Here is a 25,302-nt window from a genome sequence, read left to right on the forward strand (position 1 = left end):
AAAGCACAACTAAAAAAAACAACAAGCAGCTTGCATTGAGAAGATACTGCACAGCACCAGTACTGGTTGGATTACTTCTGAAAATGTAAGCCTGAACTTCAACAAATAAGATATAAACATTTAAGCAGCGTGCTCCAAAAACAGCATGAACAGCCTTCACTGTATACCAACCATTTTAGTGTTGAGCAGCTTTTTCCTGGACCAGAAAATGCTCAAAGTGAAGTCTAAATAAGGAATTAGTCAGTTCTGATCTTCAAACAGGTGCAAAGCATTGCTCCACTTTCCCTTTAACTGTGGGAAGGATTGCACCATTTTAGAAGTAAACCTAAAGAAAGTAATACAGAGTCGCTCTCTTGTTTTTAATATTTACCAGTTACAGTTAAGTAAAGGTTTACAGCAATTTAGCACTCAGCCCTCTTCTTGCTTTCCCTTGAGCAGCACAGTTATCACTATTGCATTTATAAAAAGACATTGATGTCTTCTAAGCATCAGCGAATCAGAATAAAAATCTTAACCATTAAACTCCTCAGCAGAAAGTAGACTATATTAAAAAATATCTTACTCAAAGCAAATATATCCACTCACAAACCTTTTTTTTAATGACTCAGTTCAGCTGTCCCATATCTAGAAACTAGTATCTCCCAATAGTTTGCCCTCAACTACCACAAAATATTTGTAAACACAAACAGAAGCCAAGAAGCAAACTCCATACAGCACTGCAATTTATACCTTTAAAAAGTATCTTTTACCTGGGCATGGAGGAGCATAAATAGGCAAGTTCATACACCACAACAAACAACAATTGTAGCAAAGATAAGTCTTACTATTTTTTTGTTCAGAAGTCCACCTGCAGTTCAGAATAGATACAGGTCTGAAGTCACAGTGAAGGCTCTGGTTTGCAGTTCACAGTGAAAGCTCTTCTTTTTTTTTTCTTAAACACCTGTTTTATATAACAGAAGCCATCTTGTCAAAAGAAATAAAAAAACAAAATTGCTGAAAAAAAAAAAAAGCTTGGAGACAGAGAGCTCAATTGCGTTTCCTCTCGGTGTCTCCGTGGTGGGAAAGACTTCTACCTGCCCCAGTGGAAGCATCCCCGGTGGGCATAGACCTGTGCCACTCACCCTGGGGAGGCTGTTTCTGTGAATGATGTATATCCTGTAATAGTGATGCTTCCCTTTCCAGCTGATAGTAAGCATCCTTCCCAGGCAACCAAGGCAAGCTTGAAGGTCTCCCACAATAAGTACAAGGTGGGAAGGACCATGGATCAGCCAGCATCCTCCTTGCTGAGTGTTAAAACAAAGCAAAAGTTTGTCGAGAGAGAGGGGAGAAGGAGGAGGCAGGAGCAAAAGCAGCCCGAAGCAAGCTACACAAAGCTGGCAGCAGATCGAGAGAGACTGTTCAAGGCAGCTCCTGCTGTCTTTTATATACTGTACCATAATGCTTCAGCTCTGGCTTTTACCCTACTCAGAGAACATGAATATATTATTATCCACACAAAGGAGCAGGTTATTGTTTATGAATTACCAGCCTTCCCTGCAACAAAGGCTATTTTCATAAGAAAACCATTTCATTTCAGTTCCAATTTGATTACCAGCTAAAGAAAAGAAGGCCTGTGGCCAAACCCCCAAAGGATTTTTTTATTCATGCCATTGAATGGGCTTTATTGCTTTCTTTTCAAAGCTGACGTGGAAAGCTTTTAGAGTAAAACATTGACAAAAAATTATTGCGCCGCTATTTTGTGCAATAAAGAGGCAATGAGCCCATATCCATCCTTCACTCTACTTTCGAATAGCAGAGACTGAAATTAATGACAGGCTACAGAGAGGAACCAAGCTAAGGTCTAACAATACATGTCAAATCTAAATTATCACTAACCACTGAATAGAACAGGGGGGTTACAACTGATTGATTCAAGGTTCAGGAAAGAAAGACACCTTGATGAGTTTACTGCACCACAATTTGCCAGGACTGATCGAGAAATGACTGCATAGACAAAATGTCACTAAAAACCAGATGCTTTCCAAAAAATAAAAACATTCTAAAGAACAGCATTCAAACATACAATTCAGCAAGTGCTTTGTCTGCTTTGGCGGGCTCCATTGCATCACAAACAGGCTAGCAAAGAAAATAATTAAGAAAAAACAAAACAAAACAAAAGCTCTGCCTGTCTAATGAGTTCAAAAAATCATATTTGCATAAAAATAAGAGAATGTGTGCAAATCCCCAAACTAGAACTAAATAAATTATAGTGATGAAAACAACAGCACATTAAAAAATAATTCTTATAATAAAATGCCAGTTATTCAGTTAATGCTATATAGAGACCATGAATAAAAAGAGTAGAATTTGCAATATACACAAAAATGATCCTGATAATTCAAACAGTTCATTTTGTGCATTCTGCAAATTCAGTATTCTCTTTATACAATACATATTTAACCATGAGCAATGAACACTACACTACAGAGAGAGTTTAAATTTGCCCAACAGTTAAAAAGAGGTCTCTGCAGTAGATTTTATAAGCAATTCAGGATGACGAGGAAATCAAAACACAGAGCTTGTATTTTTATTCCAGGTACCAGTGATTTGCGGGTTTTGTCAATAATGTTACAACATACACACGTGCCACTCGTAGGCTTTTATTATGAGGGAGGACCTGAAACCAAAGTTATTCGTGATAGCAGTGGGGAGCAGATCTTTGGCATTGGAATAGGAATCAGTTGCCAGAGGGCTATCTTTCAGGAACAGTCAAAAACACTGAGCAATACGACAGAGGAAGGGAAACCAGCCAGAGATGGGTACGAGGATGGCACTATTGATGAAACACTTGGGGAAACAAGTAAATATGCATAACTATAAAGGTTTAATAAAATAGCTAAATAAATCATTCCACCTGTTGTCACTTCCATTCACAATCTACAGCCATGGCCAAAGTTTTTTGCATCACCCTACAGAATTAACTTATTTTGTTTCATAAAGTCAAATGACACCTGCTGAATAATGTTATGTAAACATATTGAATTCCATACCGCTTTGCAGTTTTCCATATACTTAACGGTATCATTTTGTAGTTTCATTGATTACGTGATGTTAAATAAAAAAGGATCTAAATTATGTTCATATAGTTTTTCTCAATCCTAAAACTCTACCTGTCCATAGCTGTAGGCCTCACCTTTAAAAGAAGCACATGTTACAGCAAACATGTATTTTCATTAAAAAATATATATCTGACACCATACTAGGTCAAAGATTGCTCTCAATTTGCATGCCTGTTTTAAGATAGTTATGCTTGACTTCCTAGATCTCTTGCACATCTTATATCATCCATCCCTCTTTCTGTCATTATCCAACATGTTTTACACCAGGGATCTAGGAACTACAGGTGCAGAAAGTAAGGCATACATCTAAAAAAGCAACATTTCAACCAAGCAAAATGGACTGTGTTTCCCTAGTTTATTCTGATTTTACTATTTGCATATGCCCTGCTAATTATATAGTTTGAGAACATACTGTACATGATTCAGGTCACGGCAATGCTAACTATTACATTATTAATTAGTCATTTAGCAAGTGCTTTTATCCAAAGCAGCTTACGACTAGGGGGTGAACTATGGATCTCAACAATTGCTGCTGCAGATTCACTTACAATATGACCTTGTTGTTACGTCTCACAACGGTGCACTGACTTGCTCAGGGTCGCACACAGTGAGTCCAGTGGCTGGGATCTGAAGCAGGAACCTCTTGGTATTAAGCCATTTTCTTTGACAACTGGACCACCACGTCTCCTATTACCGTTACTATACACAGTAAAGGTGCCATTTAAAGCACCGTCCTCCAACATTAAACGTCATAGGAACAGTAATAAATGCTGCTTCGTTTTCAGGCAGCTTTCTGTGATTGTTCAGTGAGCTCCAAGTGCTATTGCACAGCTCTCAATTAGATGCAAACCTCCATCAACAACAAGCCTTGCTTCAGCAGACAAATCTTTATTGCCAGAAACAAACTCTGCCATGTCTGCTGTGGAGTCTTCTGTTGTGAGTAACCTTGAACTTTCAAGCAGCATCAATGACAACTGCTCCCACCCCGCCCCATGTTTTTTAAACTGCAGGGGACCCACAAAATGATTTTACAAACATTCCCCCTGCATTATATTCCAGCATAAATTTTTATTTTTATTTATTTATTTTTTACAATGCAATACAGCACAGATTCCTATTATTAATTAATCTTTTGTTTTAATGCAAAAATCCAAAAGCCATTTTTTTCCCATTATTATGATTTACACATGTATTTGTTAGTTGTCTGTAGGTAAACTGTGAAATAGACAATAGAATGCAATCTTCTACATTTACCAGATTTGGAGGGATAGAAACAAATACGACTCTTGTGTACCTTCTCCAACAGATTTGTCAGTTTAGAGAATCAAACTGTAAGAAAATAATCCTCCTTAAAATACCATAAAGAGTGCTGGTTGAGTTACAGTTAAACAAGGTGTGCCAGACTGACGAGCGACCCGTTCTGTCATTAATATTAATTTGCGGCATTGAATGTGTGTCTCAATAAAAAATGATCGGTATATATTTCAAAACCTGTCCGCTGTATTTAGCACATGCATTAGGTTCAAGTTAAAGGTCTTCAGTCTAATCGGTTAGTTTACAGGTCTTATCTTGAATGCACTGACTCTCGGATTTTTGCTTGTGAAAGAGCCATACTTTATGAAAGTGTGTTTACATAGGAACAGCACCCAAGCTGTGGAGAATCAACAGGTTGTTGTTGTCTTTTGTATGCAGTGTGTACTTGATTACCTGGTTGCAGAAATCATGAGAATCACATACTGACTAAGACGCAATCATTGAAAGAGAGTTACATAATATAATGTATTGACTAGTATTGTACAATATAAGTATACATTGATAGAAATAATTCTTTACGTTTAGATAGCACACAAGATTACAACAATCCTAGATTATTTCTTTTTTTCCAGGAGATACTCCTCAAATGACCATTACGTTTATATTGTCAGACTAACAACCTGGAACACTGGAACACTGGACAGACACCCAGCTCTTTTACACGTTTCATGCAAGTGTCAGAGAATATTCGTTCCCCATTATTTTTTGTAACAAAGTAAACTTTCTTTGCATATAAATCTGTATCCGAGGATTTTCAACTACAACTTTAATTTTAAGACCACTTTCCAAACTTATTTGTGAAACAGTTGCTCAGTTTGCTTTCAGTGTCGTTTGATCCTAACCAAAGTAGCTTGTTTGACCTTTTTGAACGCTAGCATGGCACATTTTTTCCTACAGATTTTGTTGTTAATGAAAACACATTATAACTCAATCTATGTGTTACATGCTACTACCAAACTTGTACCACCCAGTCCCCTCTGACGTGTCCTGTCTCACCTAAAATAATGTGATAACAGCCTGCAAACATTGTTCACATTTAGTAGCATTTTACATGCATAATTTACATATAAATATATAACAAACATGCATGCAGGTGGGGACACCTGGTTGCTCCTTCCCTTTCTCTGTACAAATAAAGGTAATTACATGAAGAGTGTAGTGGATTAAACATTTTCTGGTGAGCACATTAGCTTCAAGGGATGGTGTTTTTAGACACAAGCCACTGGTTTGAACTCTTGAAAGCAACATTTTGCCCTTTGAGATCCTTTAATACAATAAGAAAAGTGCTATGCAAATAAAAATAAAATAATTTGGTTAAATATATAGTCACTGTCATTAGAAAGCAGTTAAGTATTTGTGAAAGCTGTTTCAACTAGTTGTCCTGGTTTGCTGTGTTCTAATTTCTGCTTCATTTCAAACTTTACCCAGTGAGAGTAATGTGCATTTGAAATCCTACAGATTTGTATTGTGCTCCCCTTAAACTACTGAATTGTATATACCTTTCAACGTCACAGCTTTCTTCAACTCCAGGTCTCTGTGAGGCTCCTACCCACCATTTATCAAAGGTTTTGATCTATATTTTAAGTATAAATCAGGCACTCTTTTATGTTTTTTATGTTCCTTTGTATTTATGCAGGAATATTTAACTGTAGACAAAAGGTGACTTATTCATTATTCATCCGGAACAAGGCAAGTATGGCAATTTGAAAAGGCTGACATTTTAGCTTTTTGCCAACACCAGCAAAATTATATCCTTTCCATTGTAAATCAATGAAGTAGAATCATTGCGCACAAAGGAATTAAATTGCCTTGTCACTTTAATAAGGCCACCTTATATACAACCTTCACCCAATGCTGTTGTGCAGGGAGGGGGGTGGAGGCACATCTTCTACCTTAACTGCTTTAGATCTCTGCTGGCTTTCCAATTAAATGAAAATCCACTCAGTCTTTCACTCATCTCCTCCCAGGCTGCCGATGTCACAGTGTCATCAGCACAAAGCCCTGCACCTTCCACCCATCAACATGAATTAGGTTGTGCTGCCACTCCATTATGCCATTAATATCAATTTGCTGTGTTGAATGTATGTTACAATAGCTAATATTTTAAGACTGTTTTTACGTCTTTTGAAAGCAGATTCAAGAGATTAAATTAAATGTCAGATTTTTCTTATCCTTTTAATAGAACACTTTCCTCTTTAGCTACTTGCCAAAAAAAACAAAACATATTTCTGGTGCTGTTTATAGTGGGTGGGGGCTAATAATGTTTGCTAGAATTCACATGATTTAAATGCCATCTTTTGGCCTGGTCACCTTATTTAACTGGGTTGGAACAGGTGCCCCAGAGCTGCACTGTGCTGATGGAGTGCTGTGTGGCTTTCAGGGACTCTGTCAGTGAACCAGCTTGAACAAAAGTCTTCCCCAGATAGAACACAATCAAGTGAAAACAGCTTTGCACCGCTGGTTGTAACCTCATAATGAGAGCTTAGTATCAGAAGTGTATACTGTGAACGAGGCTAACACAGAGTATCATTGACTGCTATGGCAATAATGCAGTTGGTCTTTACTTTTATTCTCAGTTTTATAACATGACATCCTGGTGTGCTCCAGTTCACGTTATTTTCTCCTTATACACATACAGTACATTGTATGCCAAGAATCACTAAATCTAATCTTATTTAACTGTAATCTTCTAAAGCCAGGTTATGACAATATAGCCAGCGAGTGTAGATGTTCAGTGACAGAACTAATCAGAATCATGTTTCTCCCTGCTTTCCTTGTCTGTGAAGCAGAAATACAGTTACTACAACGTAGGCGGTTTATTTTCTCATTGTTGCGATCTTGTTCTTTTTTCACCTTTAATTACTCATTCTTTCCACCAAGTCACTCATTTTCTTCTTGTTATACTATCTTGTTCTTTTCTTTTTAGCCTACCTTCTGTTTCATGATCTTACTCTTTCCTTTTAACTCTCCCTTCTGATTCACTATACATCCTTGTGCATTTCTTCTTGCTGTTGCGTCCCACTCAGGACTACTGGTACACTTGATTCCCCCACCACACATCTCCTTTTTTTTGTATTGGCAGAAAGCTTTTTCTGGTGGTGGATTATCAACCAAAAAAGCAATCCAACAAAAAGGCAACTATTTACAAATTTAATTAACAAACACGTTACATGTTAGTGAGGCATAAAAATAAATACAGTGGTCACAAGTAAAGGAACAGAGACAAATAAGGTTTCTGGTAACAATCACACATGGAATCCAAAAACACATTCTTTGTTCAGAATTTCTACTACAATGTTTAATTACGGTAAGTTAATTTAAATACATAACTTAGAAAATAAAAAGTGTTGTCAGCACAATGATTTTCCAGATATACTTCTACAATTCATACAGTAATCTTTTATTCCCGTTCTGTAACTGACAAGAGAACAGCTTTCTGCTACTTATAAAAACTGTGACCGTTAAGACGACAGGATACATGAAGAGCCTTAAGAAATACATTACTGAAGTCACAAAGAACAGTGTTATTTACAAAAAAAGAGATTTCAGAACCTTGTATTAAACAATATAAAAGACCCCCCCCCCCACAAAATAAACACTACACATGCGCCAAAATGAGGTAATTTCAAAACAAAATCTACAAAAGGTCCCGAAAGACAATCGCTATTCAATTTACCTGAAAATTGTCCAGTATTCTCAGTGAGTTGTACTGCTGTTTGCCATTCTTTTAATCTGTGTTACAGTGTGTGCTCCTAAAGGCATAGGACAACAGTCCTGGCCAGTGGAGAATGAAGTGCTCTCAGTTTGGGCATAGCAAAGGCAGCATCTCCACCAAGCATTGCCCCCTCCGAAGCATGTTCTTCAAAATTGGATTTCTATCTTCACTTTCCAAACCCTACGTTTTTGGTCCCCTCTGGGGCAAGTTAAGAGCCACATTTAAGACCAACGCTTGTCATTTCTGCTGGTATGCCAGATGTCAGATTGCTCACAGGATTGGCTGACAGCACCAGATCTGCAACAGGACCCTGAACAGTTGACTGATAAGGAACTTTTAGATGCTTCTTCCCTCAAGCTCATGTAAGGCCAGTGTTGTGATCACAGGGGGATTCCATAATGCGTCAAGCAGCCTCTCAGCACCAAGTTTTACAGAGAATTGTTAACACCACTTTCAAGTTTGGTATTATTCTCACTTATTGTCACATCAATCACAATCTTAAGACAAATGGCTGGCTTGATCCCTGAAGATTTGGGTAAGTTCCGTTAATTCCAATATTGTGAGCGTCTTAAATCTGTTACGTGTCCTGCTGAACGATCAATGCTGTTTTTGTGTGTGTGTGTGTGTGTGTGTGTGTGTTTTGTTTATTACACACCCAGGTAAATGAGTTACAAATTGGTTTCATCCCAGGATGGATCATTCATGCTCTTTAATACTTTCTTAACAAGTTTCTCCAGTTCTTTACGGGCTCTTTGTTCCTCTTCCAGTGACCTTTTCATCTTCTTGTTATCCTGCATTAAACAAGAACATGTTGTCACATTTAAAAACTTTTAAATTCAGAAATGTTTAAAAAGGTTAAATGAAACGTTTTGGATTACAAAAACTTTCTAGGTGCAGAACCCATGCTTCTTGTTGAAAAGGTCACGTGTCACAAAAAGTCCAGGTGCCAATTTTGACATCAACCAATTTGAGAGGGGAGAGATTTATAGAAACAAACATGCATGCTCACATTGATTTTGAACAGCATTCCCAAAAGTCTATTACTATTGGGCACCCCAGAACAAGATATTGTACCTACCAGGCTCTACTCATGCCATACAAATCTGCCTGCCTTTCAGGGTAAAAAACAGCAGTAGACACTAAAATGACCCTCACTTGTACACCAATAAATGTGCAGCAATGAGGCTATCTTACAGTGTTTTTCTACTGTACCTACCTGTTTTAATTCTTGTACTTCATCCTTCAATGCATAAACTGTGTCCACGAGGCTCCTTTAAAAATAAATGTTTAGATCCAATTAATATTGATACACACAGGTACCAATAAATGGTAGAACCGAATGCCTACAGTGGTTTCTTTTTCTTTAATACATTGTCATGAGTTGGACCACATAATATATTTATTTTGTTTTATTCTATTTTGTAATATGCATTGCAATTTTCTTGAAACACTAAACAGTAGAAAAGGTACAGTGAAGCATGTTCCAAGCCTGACCCTTCCACAATTAAAAGGTCTTTGCAGTAGACCATGATATCATTTTGATTCTTTGTTTTTCAACAGATCCAGGTGTTTTGCAGCTCTTTTCTCCAACATGAACATGGCAGGAAACTACCTGGTTATGTTTTTTTTTTTTTCTTAATTTAAAAAGATTAATCATACAGACTAAGCAAAACATTTAAGTTCAAATAAGAAACTGGACACAGATCCCTTTTTTTGTTATCCGTTTTCTGCAAATCTCCCAATAAAGCTTGTATAAGGATATAAATAATCCGCTCTTACTTCTCTTCTGTTACAGTCTGACCATTGCTTTTGGTTTCTTCAACAATAATCTTCTCCTCTTCGGGAAACAGCATGTGAGGGCCCGATTCTTTCCTATAACCTGTTATAAAACAAGAGTCAACAGCTCAGTTTCAGTGTGGCGTTTCAAGTAACCTTGTGCTTCTTTCAGCAAAATACACCACAGTTACACTCTAAGCACTCTTACTAGTTCACAAGCATTTTTGATTTTCATTCTTAACATGCATTGATCTTCCAGTTTTCCCACGAAAATACAAAAAGCAAAATTACAGTAGGGCTATATTGAATTTAACTTTTTTTTTTAATATACAGTAACATACAGTTTAATCAATGTTCACAGCTATCATATTTTTCATAATTTCTTTGTATGAACAATTTATGTCCATGGGGCTAGGTAGTTGCAGTATTTTGATAGGATGGATCCCCATCTCTTGGGATGAAAGTAGAGTCAAAAGTTACCGGAATCTTCTCCAAAAACACAGAACAAGTTCAGCACAGCTAGTCACTTCTCATGCTTCTCCAGCATCGTGACTCTCCCCTGCCCAGAATGGAGCAATCGCAAATAATGGGAGCAGCTGTCAGACCACATCAATCCGACAGCCAACAAAAGGTTCAAGATAGATTTCCATGTTGTGACTCGTCTACTAGGTACTGTGCCAAGAGCCACAAAAACAAATTGCAATGTTTTTGTTTTATTTTTAAACTACTACTGATCAGGGCTGGACCTGAACCAAGCTGGGTTTGGGCTATGTACCATCATAGTATACCAACCACTTCAAATCATTCTTAGGATATTTGTGCGGACCTTTAACCAATTTAAATCCACACAATTTTATTACATGTGATGTAGAACACTTATGTAGATGGAAATCATCATGTCATCCCATTAAAAATGAGTATATATATATATATATATATATATATATATATATATATTAGAGTAGTAGTACAAGGAGTATGTGATTTAAAAAAATTATATTCAAGATTTGGTAACAAAATTACATTTTAAGCACCTTTCAGCCAAAATCTCAAAAGAATAAAACAAACGTGTGTCGGAGGATTCCAGAATCATTCGTGCTGGCTCCTTAATAGAAGATGCATGTTATTTCGTCATTCCTTCCGTCTAAGAAACGCAATTATTTAACAATTAACAAATCCATGGTCTCTGTGATTCAGTTAACTAAACAGCAATGTATTGTTAATCTTAACCAGTGACCCTTTGAAATAAATCAGTTTAGAACTGCCCTGTATATAATAATTTTAACATTAGTGTTCTATAGTATATATTATTGTAATTATACATCTTTATCAACCATAGAAATAATAATAAAAAAAACAAATCTAACAAATGCAAAATTTATTTCAAATGGTATATTACAATGTAGATGACTTAAATCAAAACACTTCACTGCCATCTGCAAAACACTGATAATACACACTGTACAATAAATATGCAACATTCAAATATACATACAGTTAAGATTTTTTTTAAAGGCAATTACCTATTTAAGTTGGCTCTTTAGCCAAAAAAAAAAAAAAAAAAAAAAAAAAACAAAAAAAAAAAAAGTTAAGTTTATATTTATATATAAAGATTTGCTTTGCTTTATTTATATATATATATATATATATATATATATATATATATATATATATATATATATATATATATATATATTCACAGAGAAAATGTCACAATATTAAGACTATTTTGTTCTCAACTGCAATACACCACACCACATTTGGCAAAATGATCCATTATGCAAGACATTATATATAAATATGGCCAAAATGATTACAACAACTTACTAATTTCCAAATTCGTTTCAATTTGGCCTAGTTTTTTTTTTCTTTTTTCTGCACATTAAAGTACATGTTATTTATTTTTTATTTTAAGTTAATAATATCCTGGCCATGTGCATTTATTTTGCATAAGCATTCATAGCTGCCCATATGCACACCACGTTCAATACATCACCCAGCAGTACCTTATTATTTAATATAGGTAATTATTTGCAAGTTTACAAAACAAAAAGTAAAAAAGTAAACTAAATAAATAGTAGGTCGGATTTTTTTTGTTTACCTCACATACAGTAAAACAGTGGCAGTTCCTACTACTCTTACAATACTATACTACAATACAGATATTCAGTTCTAAAGTACCCCAATTCATAAGCAATTAGTCATTGTTTCCAAATACATTCCAATTAAACCAATTTAAAAAAGGCTGTTTAAACTTGCTCTAACATGCAGGTAATATTAGTGTTAAATCTTGCACTGCTGATTAGACACATTGGGTGTAAAAGAGGAAGCTGGCTCGGTCAGGGGAGAGGACGCCCACTAAGCTTTCAGTTCTCCTGAGCTGTGGTGAAGGAAAAAATGATTGGGAGAAAATGGGGTGTAATTGGGTACCCTGCCACTGTATTAATCAAACTGGTGTTAACCATCAATGGTGATTCACTGACCACCTGACTGACTTCAATGAACACAATAGAAATACACCAAGATCAGCAATAGAGCAGGTTTTCAAGTGTCGGGCCAGATAACCTCAAAGTGACCAGATCGTAAAAACACACAAATAAATAAATAAATAAATACATACATAAATAAAAAAGCAGAAGTCAAATAAATTAAAATAAATAGAAAAATACCAGAATTATCCGTAGAATTCAATACTATTTTACAAGCATCTTTTCCAGCGAGAACGATGACTACTGCTGCATTGCGTCTCAGTCAACACAAGCAGGAGCACAATGGGTTTGTTTACTCATTATGTTTTGTATAAGTAATTAAATAAATAACCCTAATAGACACAAAACAGTAAAACTAATCTCATCAAGCCTAAAGTATAAGGCATAGGTAAATTTCACAGTACACAACATTTACACTTTGATGTTTCCAGACTTAAGTAACTCCACTGGGAAAACCAACGCCTCACTTAAAATAACCATGAACAAAACTTACCAAGCTGTGCAAGAAAGCTGCAATTAAAAACAAAGCGCCAGACAATGCTAAAACAGAGAGACAGTTGCATGAACAGGTTATGCAACACAACACTTTTGTTATTCTTTTGAAGTCCACCAGTCAACACTGCTCACTTGAGATCATTTGGAAAAACAGTAGGTTCTACAAAATTTCTCTCATATTGTATTATACTGTTCTGGTGCTTGTATTTACAGTGGCTTGCGAAAGTATTGATCCCCTTTGGCATTTTTTCTATTTTGTTGCCTTACAACCTGGAATTAAAATTGATTTTTTGGGGGTTTGTATCATTGGATTTACACAACATGCCTACCACTTTGAAGATGCAAAATATTTTTTATTGTGAAACAAACAAGAAATAAGACAAAAAAACTGAAAACTTGAGCATGCATAAGTATTCACCCCCCCAAAGTCAATACTTTGTAGAGCCACCTTTTGCAGCAATTACAGCTGCAAGTCTCTTGGGGTATGTATCTATAAGCTTGACACATCTAGTCACTGGGATTTTTGCCCATTCTTCAAGGCAAAACTGCTCCAGCTCCTTCAAGTTGGATAGGTTCCGCTGGTGTACAGCAATCTTTAAGTCATACCACAGATTCTCAATTGGATTGAGGTCTGTGCTTTGACTAGGCCATTCCAAGACATTTAAATGTTTCCCCTTAAACCACTCGAGTGTTGCTTTAGCAGTATGCTTAGGGTCATCGTCCTGCTGGAAGGTGAACCTCCGTCCCAGTCTCAAATCTCTGGAAGACTGAAACAGGTTTCCCTCAAGAATTTCCCTGTATTTAGCGCCATCCATCATTCCTTCAATTCTGACCAGTTTCCCAGTCCCTGCCGATGAAAAACATCCCCACAGCATGATGCTGCCACCACCATGCCTCACTGTGGGGATGGTGTTCTCTGGGTGATGAGAGGTGTTGGGTTTGCACCAGACATAGCGTTTTCCTTGATGGCCAAAAAGCTCAATTTTAGTCTCATCTGACCAGAGTACCTTCTTCCTTATGTTTGGGGAGTCTCCCACATGCCTTTTGGCGAACACCAAACATGTTTGCTTATTTTTTTCTTTAAGCAATGGCTTTTTTCTGGCCACTCTTCCGTAAAGCCCAGCTCTGTGGAGTGTATGGCTTAAAGTGGTCCTATGGATACATACTCCAATCTCCGCTGTGGAGCTTTGTAGCTCCTTCAGGGTTATCTTTGGTCTCTTTGTTGCCTCTCTGATTAATGCCCTCCTTGCCTGGTCCGTGAGTTTTGGTGGGCGGGCCTCTCTTGCCAGGTTTGTTGTGGTGCCATATTCTTTCCATTTTTTAATAATGGCTTTAATGGTGCTCCGTGGGATGTTCAAAGTTTCGGATATTTTTTTATAACCCAACCCTGACCTGTACTTCTCCACAACTTTATTCCTGACCTGTTTAGAGAGCTCCTTGGTCTTCATGGTGCCACTTGCTTGGTGGTGCCCCTTGCTTAGTGATGTTGCAGACTCTGGGGCCTTTCAGAACAGGTGTATATATACTGAGATCATGTGACAGATCATGTGACACTTAGATTGCACACAGGTGGACTTTATTTAACTAATTATGTGACTTCTGAAGGTAATTGGTTGCACCAGATCTTATTTAGAGGCTTAATAGCAAAGGGGGTGAATACATATGCACGCACCACTTTTCCGTTATTTATTTTTTAGAATTTTTTTTAAACAAGTTATTTTTTTCATTTCACTTCACCAATTTGGACTATTTTGTGTATGTCCATTACATGAAATCCAAATAAAAATCTATTTTAATTCCAGGTTGTAAGATAAAAATAGGAAAAATGCCAAGGGGGGTCAATACTTTCGCAAGCCACTGTACAGCCATACTTAAGAACAGAAACTCTAGGTATTTACAGGTGAAATCTTCTTAACTATGTTCTATAATGCAAACATATCTGATGGTCATTTACTAAAACAGCTCGTTGATATGATGCCCACTTCTGTTCGGAAAGAATTGGAAATGGTATACATTGTGTGTGTGTGTGTGTGTGTATATATATACATACATACATACACACACCAACCAAAATATATCAATACTGCAGTTGCAAGTACAATATCTGATCATTTTATCCAGCTCCGTTCCTTCCAGTGGGGATCCTGGAAATAAATACATCACAGCAAACACTATGAATGTACATAGTGGTAAATAAGGAACACTCGACTCACAAAACTAGAAATCTACAAATTCATCATTCAAGGAATCAAAGCAAGAACCATCTGTACATGTCACTTAACATAATGCAAAATGTATATATGTATGTATATATATATATATATATATATATATATATATATATATATATATATATATATATATATATATATACATATATATATATATATATATATATATATATATATATATATACACACACACATACACACACATATACCCCCCTTTACCCTCCTCCTCCCAATTTACTTTGGAAAACCACAGTAGAGAAGATAAACACCAAACTGCAGCAAAAACAGCACAGAAACAGTAAACAATCAATGCAACAAACAGTTGTTAAGAAAAGTTTAGGAGTGCCTTAGTTCTGATGAGAGATATATGAGCAACAGCTCTTACGAGATGTAGACCCCATTCTGTAACTATGGGTTGTCCATATACTGTCATAATCAGAGTCTTCAGAGAGGTCGGAAGGTTCCAAGCGGGAAAGACTACTGCGACGACCCAACGATTCTAGGCTTGATTGGTCGTCATCAGCCAAGACGTGATTATGCATCAGGTCAGTGCCTTGCCATGCTAAGGGTGTGTGGGTGACATGAAATAATACAGATGGGAGGGCAGAGAAGAACATCATGAAGGGAGAATGGGAGAGTGAAAGCAACAAACCCAAAACAAAAAAAGAACAAAAACGCAAAAGGTGAAGGGAAGAGAAGGAAGAGAGAAAACAATGTTAAAAAAAAAGTCAAATGTTAAGGCAGATCTCTACGTTCTAATACCCTCAAGGTGGATCATAGACTGACAAGACCTTTTTCCTTTTTGCTAATTTTTTTTTAACAGAAAAGTGTATTTTAAGTAATCCACTCGTGGACAGTCAAGCTATCATGCAGTAACTCAAAGTGGCAAATGTTAATGTCAAAGGGTTAGTATGGAGATATACAAAAATGAGGTGTAAGTATAATTTCAGGAGACACAGAGAAAGCGTATTTTCAGAAACTACCAATAGTGGCTTTATACTGACCATATAGAAAATCGTGGTAATTAACAAAAAGGACTAAACAGGGTGATGTAAGCCTTTGATTCCCAAATTATTAAAAAGCTCAGATAAAAAAAAAAAAATCAGATGGTGGATTGCTAAGAATTAAATGCTTATAGTTTTTTTTAAACCTTTTTTATAGCTACGTGTTTGAGCAACACTGTATCGTCTAAATTCCCCAAATATTGATATAAAGCTGATACCGCATTCCTTCAAATTTAAGACAAGCTTTTCTTTAATATTTTTATTTTTTTTTAACAATTTTGTTTCTCAAACATACCCTGCATCTTAAATTCAAGTATAGTATAGTGATGCATGCATAAAATCGCCAACAAAAGACATGACTATCCAAGTACACAAACAGCAATGCGACTGACTGCAGAGAAAAAAAGACAACACATGCATCTGCCCGAATACACAAGCAGCAACATGACTTTTACTGCTGATAAGAGGAACTAAGCTTCCTGAGGAATTCCAAGAGAACCATTTAGAATTTCAGCATTTCTAACAAACAGTACCAACTTGAACAGATCGGAAATGCTGATCAGACCAATATTTTTCGATATGCCAAGAAATAACACAGTATTTCAATGCCCTTGTGGTTGCTGGGCTACTGGGATGACAGTGAGTGTTGCGACGGTCAGTGGTTCCTACAGAACAGTATCCTCATCCGAACACTGAACAATGACCACACCAGCACCGTGCACACACACACAGAAACACAAAAAAAGCAAAATGTATCTAATGCAGTTTCGTGAAAGCAGGTGGTGATGAGAAACCCTATATGATAACTCCCTTTGATGATAGTTAGTTAAACATAGGTCATCATAGCACCTTGTTTCTTTAAATTTTCATTTACGTCAAATATCAATAATATCCAAACGATAATTCTCAAAAATCACCTGACACAAACAAGCTAGCTCAACAGGGTTCTTAACTAAACCAAACAAAACATTAATTTGCAGCAGCTGCTACTTGAAACAAAACAACTGACAGCAACACTTATATGCAGGTCATTTTGTTTACATTAATGTGCTCCTCATCTTTCTTTTAATTGTTCAGACTCCAGACAGATACATTTTGAGTTTGTTCTTGGTTCTTGTTTTAAATTCAGCAATCTCCCCTGTGTTATCCAACAGATGACAGGCAACTATGCCCACACCCTGCGTTTTAAAAAGGCCCTGTCAATGTGTATAACAGAGACGCCATCTTAAGTATTATACAGTGCGCAGCACAATAAACAAGCTCTGTGGTTAATCTACAACAACACTGTTTTTAAGCATAATTGAGGTTGTATCTTTGTAAATGCATATTTATTTGATGCTTTATTTTTTTCTCAAATTGAGGGTGGTAAAATTGGGCTGCGTCTTAAATTTGAAGGAATATGTAGCTATATATATTTCATGGATTTTTTTTGCAATGTGAACAAAAATGCATTTGTTCATTTCAATACAATTTCTATTGCTGAGGAAAGTCGCTGGGAATCAAAGGTAAAAACACAAAAATGTTCACTTACATCCCTGTCAATTTCCTTCTTGTTAGGAATGTACAGAAATAAATCCAATATCACTGCTAGGATTTTGGCTTAAGTAAAACTATTTCACAAAGCATAGTACCTGCCTGCTGATATTTTTCATCCCTTTTTGACCCTGTAAGGGATTCATCTTGGGCAGTCAAGTGTAGTAAACATTTTAACAGGACTATGAAGTGGTTTAAAATGAGAAAAGTCAGTTCTTACTGGACAGCTTACATGCCTGCCCCTCTGAAGTAAAACACAGTTTTGCTGGAACCAAACTACTGAAAACATCTTTGAGCATGCTGTTTGTTCAAAGTGTATGAAACTAACACATTTATTTTATTAAATCAGAGTGTGTTTTCTATAAATTATTTTTGTATTAAATAATCTTAATCCTGGTATATCTCATGGTTTATAGTTGTTCACAGAAACAGACATTATTACAACAAATAAGAATGTGTGTTGGGAAGAACGGTAAAGTTTCCTTGGCAACAACACACGTATCTCTTTGTTCACTGCAAGTAACGTCACGAGGGCCATTTTAAACACTCTGTGGAAAAAGACGGTTTTAATGACTTACTTGAATTTAGCGTCTGACGTGTTTTGGCACTAGTACAGTAAGCTTCTATTACTTTAAGAATCTGAGCATCTTCTTCTAGGGCAGCTGTACCTGAAAGAGAAAACAAACAGCTCTAAAAACTAAGCTCCTATTACTTACAGGATTAAATATTAAATATTTTTTGATCAAGTGTTGAGCAAACACAAGAATACAATTCCAAACCCACTTTGAAAACAGCAAATTTTAGGAACATAAATATTTTAACTAAATTGCTGCATTCTGAAATGTTATGGCTGGCTGGGTTTGCTCCCTGTTAAACCAGTCTGTTGATTGTAAATGAGCCGGCATCGCACAGTCACCACATAATCCAGGTCAATTGGCAGTTGGGCCAGGTCAGGGTTCACAGAGCTGTGGAGGAAAGCTCTGGTGCACCTGGTAGCACCAAGCCAAACAGTCGCTAATATCAAAAATAAATAAATACTGCCTGGGACTTCCCAACATCAATCTAGGCCCTAGTCTTTGAACTGAAAAGGGTTATTTTTTCTTTAAATAAAGCTTCTGAACATACCCCAGATCCAAAGGCATTTATTCAGTAAGGTCTGAGGTTACCCAATATGTAGCAGCTGTACAGTACTGCAACTCACTCTTTCTCACTGCGAACTCTTCATCGGATGGTTTACGTTCAGGTTTGCGTTTAGGAAGCAGTTTCTTCATAGTTTTAGGACTTTTACTAAGATCCTTTAAAAAAAGAAGACAAAAAAAATCACATTTTGAAACTGTGCTTTATTGGGCTCAGTTTTTTCTTGGATAAAATCCATCCTCAGAACAGGGAAAGATCTGTGCACTTACATATGTTTTAATGCTGAACCCCGAAAAATTAACAAGTAAAATTGTAGATGTACAAAATGTTCAATTAATATAGACTTTCAGCTTAAAACGACTCAGTGCTATCCACCAGTACTACTGAGCACAACAGCCCACTACTCTAACCTTTGGTGCATCTAACAGAAAAGCAACAGATCATACCCAAAATAATCAGTATACAAATTCATGGTTCAATAATAAATCACAGAATAATGAAGCTGTACACTTACAATTCAACAATATATTACACTTCACCTTTTTGGAATAGGATACATATTATTGCCAAAAAACTTCAGCTTTAGATATGTGCTAAATTCTCTACTGCAAATAAGTACGTTGTACTTCTGCATCTACCTACAACCCATACATTCCATGCATAATGTGTGCACTTAAAGTATTGTATTATTCTACTTGTTTCATTACCATGGTAACTAGCACCCAAGTGGAATCAGCTGACAGTCATAATTATGTTCATGTTTTTGGCAGAAGGTTAAGCCGAGAGGAAGAAAACAAGTGTAGGAAGGATAGAGGTTAAACCTCCCCCAAAAAAAACAAAGGATGCAAGAGAGTGGAAACATGGAAACACAATCATTCGTACAATCAGTTTAAACTATTACTCTAGCCCTTACACCCTGCCTAATTTTTTTCCAAAATCCAAATTGGCAAGAAGAAATTATGTATCTCGAAAATATAATCATTCATAGACGAATAATGCATGGTGCTTTATTAATGCTTAAGGTACCAATATATTGTTTAGGTTCATATACATGCAGACATTGTTCATGTATAGTTCAGTGAAAGTTAATACTATTACCTTCCCTGCCATTCATGGGTCCTGCAGCATACGATTAGTGAACTTGGGTGTTTTACCTCCTTATAGCAGAGGGCCGCGGACGGTCGCAAAGGGGGTGCAGGTCGCAAGCAGCTCAGGCTCCACGGTTTCTGTGTCTTGGGGGGCTCTAGGGGGCCCCACATCATTGTGCTGTGAGGGGTCCCGTGAGAGGAGGGGTGGGGGAGGGTGTGGTAGGCAGGAGTCCCCGTCGCTGGCCTGTTCTCTGAATGCCTGCTGGATGGTGTTACCGGATGTGAAGGGAGCTGGAATAGAAACAGGAAAAAAAGGGAATGTTAAGATGCTTTGAAAACTAAAAACAGCCAGTAGGAAAACAGCAGATTTAAACAGCAGAAAATGTATTGGTTGTCTTTAACCCAGTATATTATATATCAAGGTATTTTATTATTATTATTATTTTAAAATAGTAACCTTTCACACACAGCTACTTTTTGTCCAGTTCACAAAGTCTTATCCTGGCCATTACTGTCACCACAATAAACAAATTACACTCTTATTTAAATTTTTCAAATTACAGATCATTTTGCATTATTGTCCATACATTAGGGGTTTAAAAATCATACCCACCAATTTAATGATAGTTTGTTTTTGTTTTTTTTTTCTCTGAAATCATTTGATTTCAGACACAAAGCACATTCCTAAAGACTACCTTCAAAAGCCATTTGGTTTCCTTTTGTTTTTATTGCATGTCGTCATATTAATAATGTGTTCAATAAATCACTCCAGGGGAGAAAACACCAGCTGGATTATTACAGCAGTTAAGACAGGCAGTATTAGGATATGCTGCTGCCGTTAAGAAAATGAAAAATATATAAATAAATACTACATTTAATTACTGTTTTTATATATATATTTTAAAGCCAGTAATTTCTCTAATGCAGTACTTACTGTGTGACACGGTACAGACAGTGGCTTTATAGTAGGGGTTCCTATACTAGCGAATTTAGCCTGTCTGTGGAGATGATCTACCCAGTCATGCAGATCCTCCTGATTGTTGCAGGTCACTACTATCCGTTCTATCATATTTCCTATAGCAAACATAGGTATGTGTATTAAAAGGTAATATATTAACACACATGTATTTATCAAAAAAAATTTGTATTAGACAAATTATTGCTATAATTTAATAGTGCACTGTTATATCGTACAACAATTTAAATATATTTTTTTGAAATACACAATACAGTTTAAAGATATAATAAGCAACATATGACATATTTGGCTTGATTGTTTCATACATGCCATTAAACATACTTTAAAAACAGTTGACTTTTATAGTTTGTTTTACTTCATCAAAAAAAAAAAAAAAAAAAAAAAACACAGCCCCCCCACCCCCCAATAAAATGTATTGTATATATGAAGAGTTCCAAACTCTAACCTTACCTGAAATTTCAAAAGCATTCTTGTTGGTTTCACTGTCTTCTAGTTTCAAGATTGTCATTCCTGTTAATGGCAGTTTACCCTAGAAAGAAACGCCAGGCCTATTTAAACCATAGTGATGAAACATTTCACATCTTACTCAGGCTTTCAGAGTCTTGGCCCCTGACGTCTCAGAAATGAACCAACAGAAATGTCTTGCCTGGTAAATGAAGCCACTCATCCTGGGACTGGCTGACAACATCAGCAATACATGGGGGAACAGGAGCAGGTACCTCTCATTCTTTTCCTGAAAAGATATTGAGACACAAAGGTTTGTTAACAGAAAATTACAATTCTGGAAATGTGTAAATGACTCGCTTCAGTGTGTGACAATGCAGGAGAGAATAATTGTATCATTGTTATAACTAGTACTGGGACAAATCAGATGTTTGTATTCGCTAGAAATGGCAAAAATACCTTTATACCAGTTATTTACCGCCGCACCAGAAGTTGCGCAACAGTTTTAAAAATGAAAAAGAGCTCAGTGTGATGTGAGGATTAATACAAATACATAAAAAAACACAATACACCCAGCAGCTCTTGAGCCTCTATGTAAAATTTGTGGACAGCAAAAAGTAAACAAACCAGATTATGCACGTGCTTGCATAGTGATCTCTATGGAATGCCATCTGGGACAAAAAAGCATTGTACTGCTTTAGAGGGAGTCAGAATCTTATGGGATAGAAAAAAGGTAAGCACGTCATTCTGAAATGCCTCGCTTAAACAGTGCCCAACTTGCTGGAAATGTTGTGCTGTGATTTTTATATAGATTGTATACATTATATATTTTTTGTTGCGACTTATGTGGAATGTAATAAATGATAATATTTTTTCTACTTTAACATGTTACATATTGTACTGTCTAGCTGTAAAATAAAGGCACGCACACTGGGGCCACACCCCCCTGCTACTATGCTGTCTCTGTCTGCGTTCTGAGCAATATAATGGCTTTTATTACTTTTCTAAATTTGCACAAGTTATAATTCAGATTTGCATCATCAAAATAGTCAGTTATCAGTACTGTATATAATTATCTTGTCATTTCTCCAGACATACAACACATTGTCCCCAGTGTTTCACCTCACTCCCTGCACACTGTATCATGACTTGTGACATGTAGAGGACAGTGCCCAGTGTCTTGATGCCTTCTCCCTCCCAGCAGCGAATTGCCTCAGCCAGGATCTGCAGCTCCAGCTCCTTCCTCTTCCGTACCTCTTGACACTGCGCCTGCCAAAATGAATCATTTCATTCAGATATATTTAATTTAAACCAGGACTATTACAAACCATTGATCAACACATAATGGCTGTTTGAATGTGGATACCATTCGTTTAATTTGGACATTGCTAATGTCCATGTTCTTTTCACACCATGTTTATGTTGAACTCTAACTGATATTAAATGACATGATGGACGGAGAGAAAGAAAGATAGAGATATAGATAGATATCCCCAATATATTTAGTGAAATGCCTTGACTTGTCATCTACAAACTTTATGGGGGATAAAACCAGAGATGGACTGTGAAATAACAGCTTTAAATGTTGCCAACCTAGGTTTAAAAAAATGTAATCAAAATGAACATTTTATCACCTGCCAATGAAAAAAAAACAACTGAGTAATGACATTTGGCATGACTAAACAAGGTAAAACAAGACTCAAGGTCTATCACCACCACAGGTCACAGAGAGTGAAAAAAAACCAAAGTGCCTCCAACATATTCAAATCTGTCGCTACTAAACACAGCACATGTGGGATGAAGAAAGAGCTCATCAAGGAAATCCAGTGCATGGCAGACCTCTCTAAACTACAATACCTAAAAACAATTCATCTCTGCCAAAACCTATTGGATGCAGTTAAATAAAACACAAGAGAAGCTTTGTGCAAAAACCCAGTTAGCATAAAGAGCTACAAACCAGCCCTAGAATGCCTACTTATATAGTGAAGGTACAGAGTGGCCCATTCTAAAGGCTAATTCACACAGATGATCTTAAACACCATATCAGAGTGCATTTCAGGATGACCCAGTTAGTTCATGCTCTGACTTCAACTGCGGCAGTCTGGTATTGAATGTGTCAATTATTTTCTTACTGTAGCTGTTGTCGTGAATTTGCAGGGAGAACCCACCGGCTTCACAAAGTCAACATAACAAATAAGAAAAATTTAAAAAATACAGATACTAGAAATAAAGCAAATAAGAGAAGGAAAAAAGGAACAGAATTAATTCCAACCACAACACTAACAACTGAATAATTTGCTCATTATTAATTAATCATGACATTTCCAAACAAAAACTAGAAACACATCTCATTCTCACTGTTTTGTGATCTTTAATATAATAACCCTATTGTTTTTGTTTTACCTCCATGCTTTGCATTAGGAACAGCACTGATCAGGCATACAATGTACTGAAGCACTGACAAAAAAGATACCCAGTTACAGAGGTAGCTGACGAATTCCACGGACGATGTGCGGCTAAATGCCTTTGCACCTGCTAAACACATTCAAAACTTCTGTGTTTGAAATAGATTTGAATTTTACTTGTGGGCTGAGCAAGCACACATATACATTACTATTTTGTGTTGTCTTTTGCAATCTTATGGTCTCTGCAATAGAGAGAGCGCCTTGTAAATTGCTCAGGCTTCTACAGAACAGGACATGGACTTACAGAAAGATTTTTAAAGGTTGTCATGGATTTCTGAATGTCTGGTCGATCAGGGTGATAGTCCTATAAAAGGGAAGAATGCAGATAGTGTTACCAGTGTTACAGTTTATTTGAATGTGAATTTTGCATAATCCAGAAACGTTCTTACAGTATCACAGTTGGGTAAAGTCATACGTAATAAATAAATAAATACAAATCTCTTTATGACTGTGCATATTCTTTTGGGACTTTGGGTAAAAGGAAATATCAACACTCTAAATAAAAAAACACACACCTTTAAAAACACCCTGTTTTGAACCATAATGATTTGGCAGTAAGTCTCAGTCAGAGATTATAATCATCCCACTGCCGACAGCTTTATTGCCGATTCAGGTAATCTGTTACAGAGGGTTTTCAAATCAGCACCAGATATGACAGAGGGAAAAGGCTCAGGTTTTGCCAGCAGAGAGGTCAGCGACACCAGATCATCCACCTCATTATATAAAAGGCAGACAGTTTCTAGCTCTCAAGTTCTCTGGCTCGAGTCATCTTTCTCATGGATGCTGACAGCAATTTGTCTTGTCAACTGTAAAGGATCACACTGTAAAGGGCAAGCCTTAAAAATACAATTCAGCACTGCAAGCTTTCACTAACTGATAGGCAGGTGCTCCAGGCTTGCCTTGAAAAGGATTCATTACATTGTGCATGAATCAGCATATTTTATAACGTAATACACATATTCCCCATAATACCTGAAGTCTGTTAAATATTTAAGAACAATTAAGAAAAAGTAAAACTTGTCTATTATGAACCACGGCAAATTATTTATGGTGCAAGGCTGACGTCTGAAAATGGCACTACAGTGACTCCATAAGTACTCTATTGTCTGGGTAAAACAAACTGAATATATGGCTACAGATAGTAATAGATGCAAAATATATTACATTGGCAAAATGCACTGAACACATAACGTTGTTAAATAAATAAATGACTAGGTTTTTATACTTTTACCAATTGTATCACTCCAAGTATGACGTTGTTAAAGGGTGGAATAAAGATTCATACCTCCATGTGTCGCTCAAGCTCTTTAAGCAGGGTTGGGTACTTGTCCAGTCTCATGAAGGGTTTGCTGAGGCCTGTGGTTAGCATAAGGATCCCTGGACTGCTGGCTCCTTTCATTTCCATGAACTCACCAAGCTCTTCACTGATTGAATCAAAACAGAATCATTGTTCTAATGAGAACAAAGGATAACACAACATGCTAACTATACTACTATTATTACAACTGCATGAAGCACATAGTGGTTGCACTTC

The 25,302-nt window shown here is 36.5% G+C and overlaps 1 protein-coding gene across 3 annotated transcripts in view; it reads right to left on the reverse strand.

Moving 5' to 3' along the window:
- Positions 1-7,548: 7,548 nt before the first annotated feature.
- Positions 7,549-25,302, reverse strand: part of LOC121327884 (rho guanine nucleotide exchange factor 7) — a 40,303-nt gene continuing 22,549 nt past the window's right edge. For 2 of the 3 annotated variants that reach the window (XM_041272189.1, XM_041272191.1), the window contains 13 exons: positions 25,054-25,192; positions 24,013-24,072; positions 22,426-22,572; positions 21,506-21,592; positions 21,310-21,388; positions 20,815-20,954; positions 19,947-20,171; positions 18,857-18,950; positions 18,234-18,323; positions 15,504-15,680; positions 9,907-10,006; positions 9,344-9,398; positions 7,549-8,918 (listed from right to left, as the gene is read on the reverse strand). In XM_041272189.1, the coding sequence (XP_041128123.1) occupies positions 8,796-8,918; positions 9,344-9,398; positions 9,907-10,006; positions 15,504-15,680; positions 18,234-18,323; positions 18,857-18,950; positions 19,947-20,171; positions 20,815-20,954; positions 21,310-21,388; positions 21,506-21,592; positions 22,426-22,572; positions 24,013-24,072; positions 25,054-25,192 (1,516 nt within the window). In that variant the 3' untranslated portion in view covers positions 7,549-8,795. The remainder of the gene's footprint in view (positions 8,919-9,343; positions 9,399-9,906; positions 10,007-15,503; positions 15,681-18,233; positions 18,324-18,856; positions 18,951-19,946; positions 20,172-20,814; positions 20,955-21,309; positions 21,389-21,505; positions 21,593-22,425; positions 22,573-24,012; positions 24,073-25,053; positions 25,193-25,302) is intronic. The other variant, XM_041272190.1, reaches the window with a different exon arrangement.

The sequence above is a fragment of the Polyodon spathula genome, chromosome 15 (genome assembly GCF_017654505.1).
Source record: "Polyodon spathula isolate WHYD16114869_AA chromosome 15, ASM1765450v1, whole genome shotgun sequence".
Lineage (NCBI taxonomy): Eukaryota > Metazoa > Chordata > Actinopteri > Acipenseriformes > Polyodontidae > Polyodon > Polyodon spathula.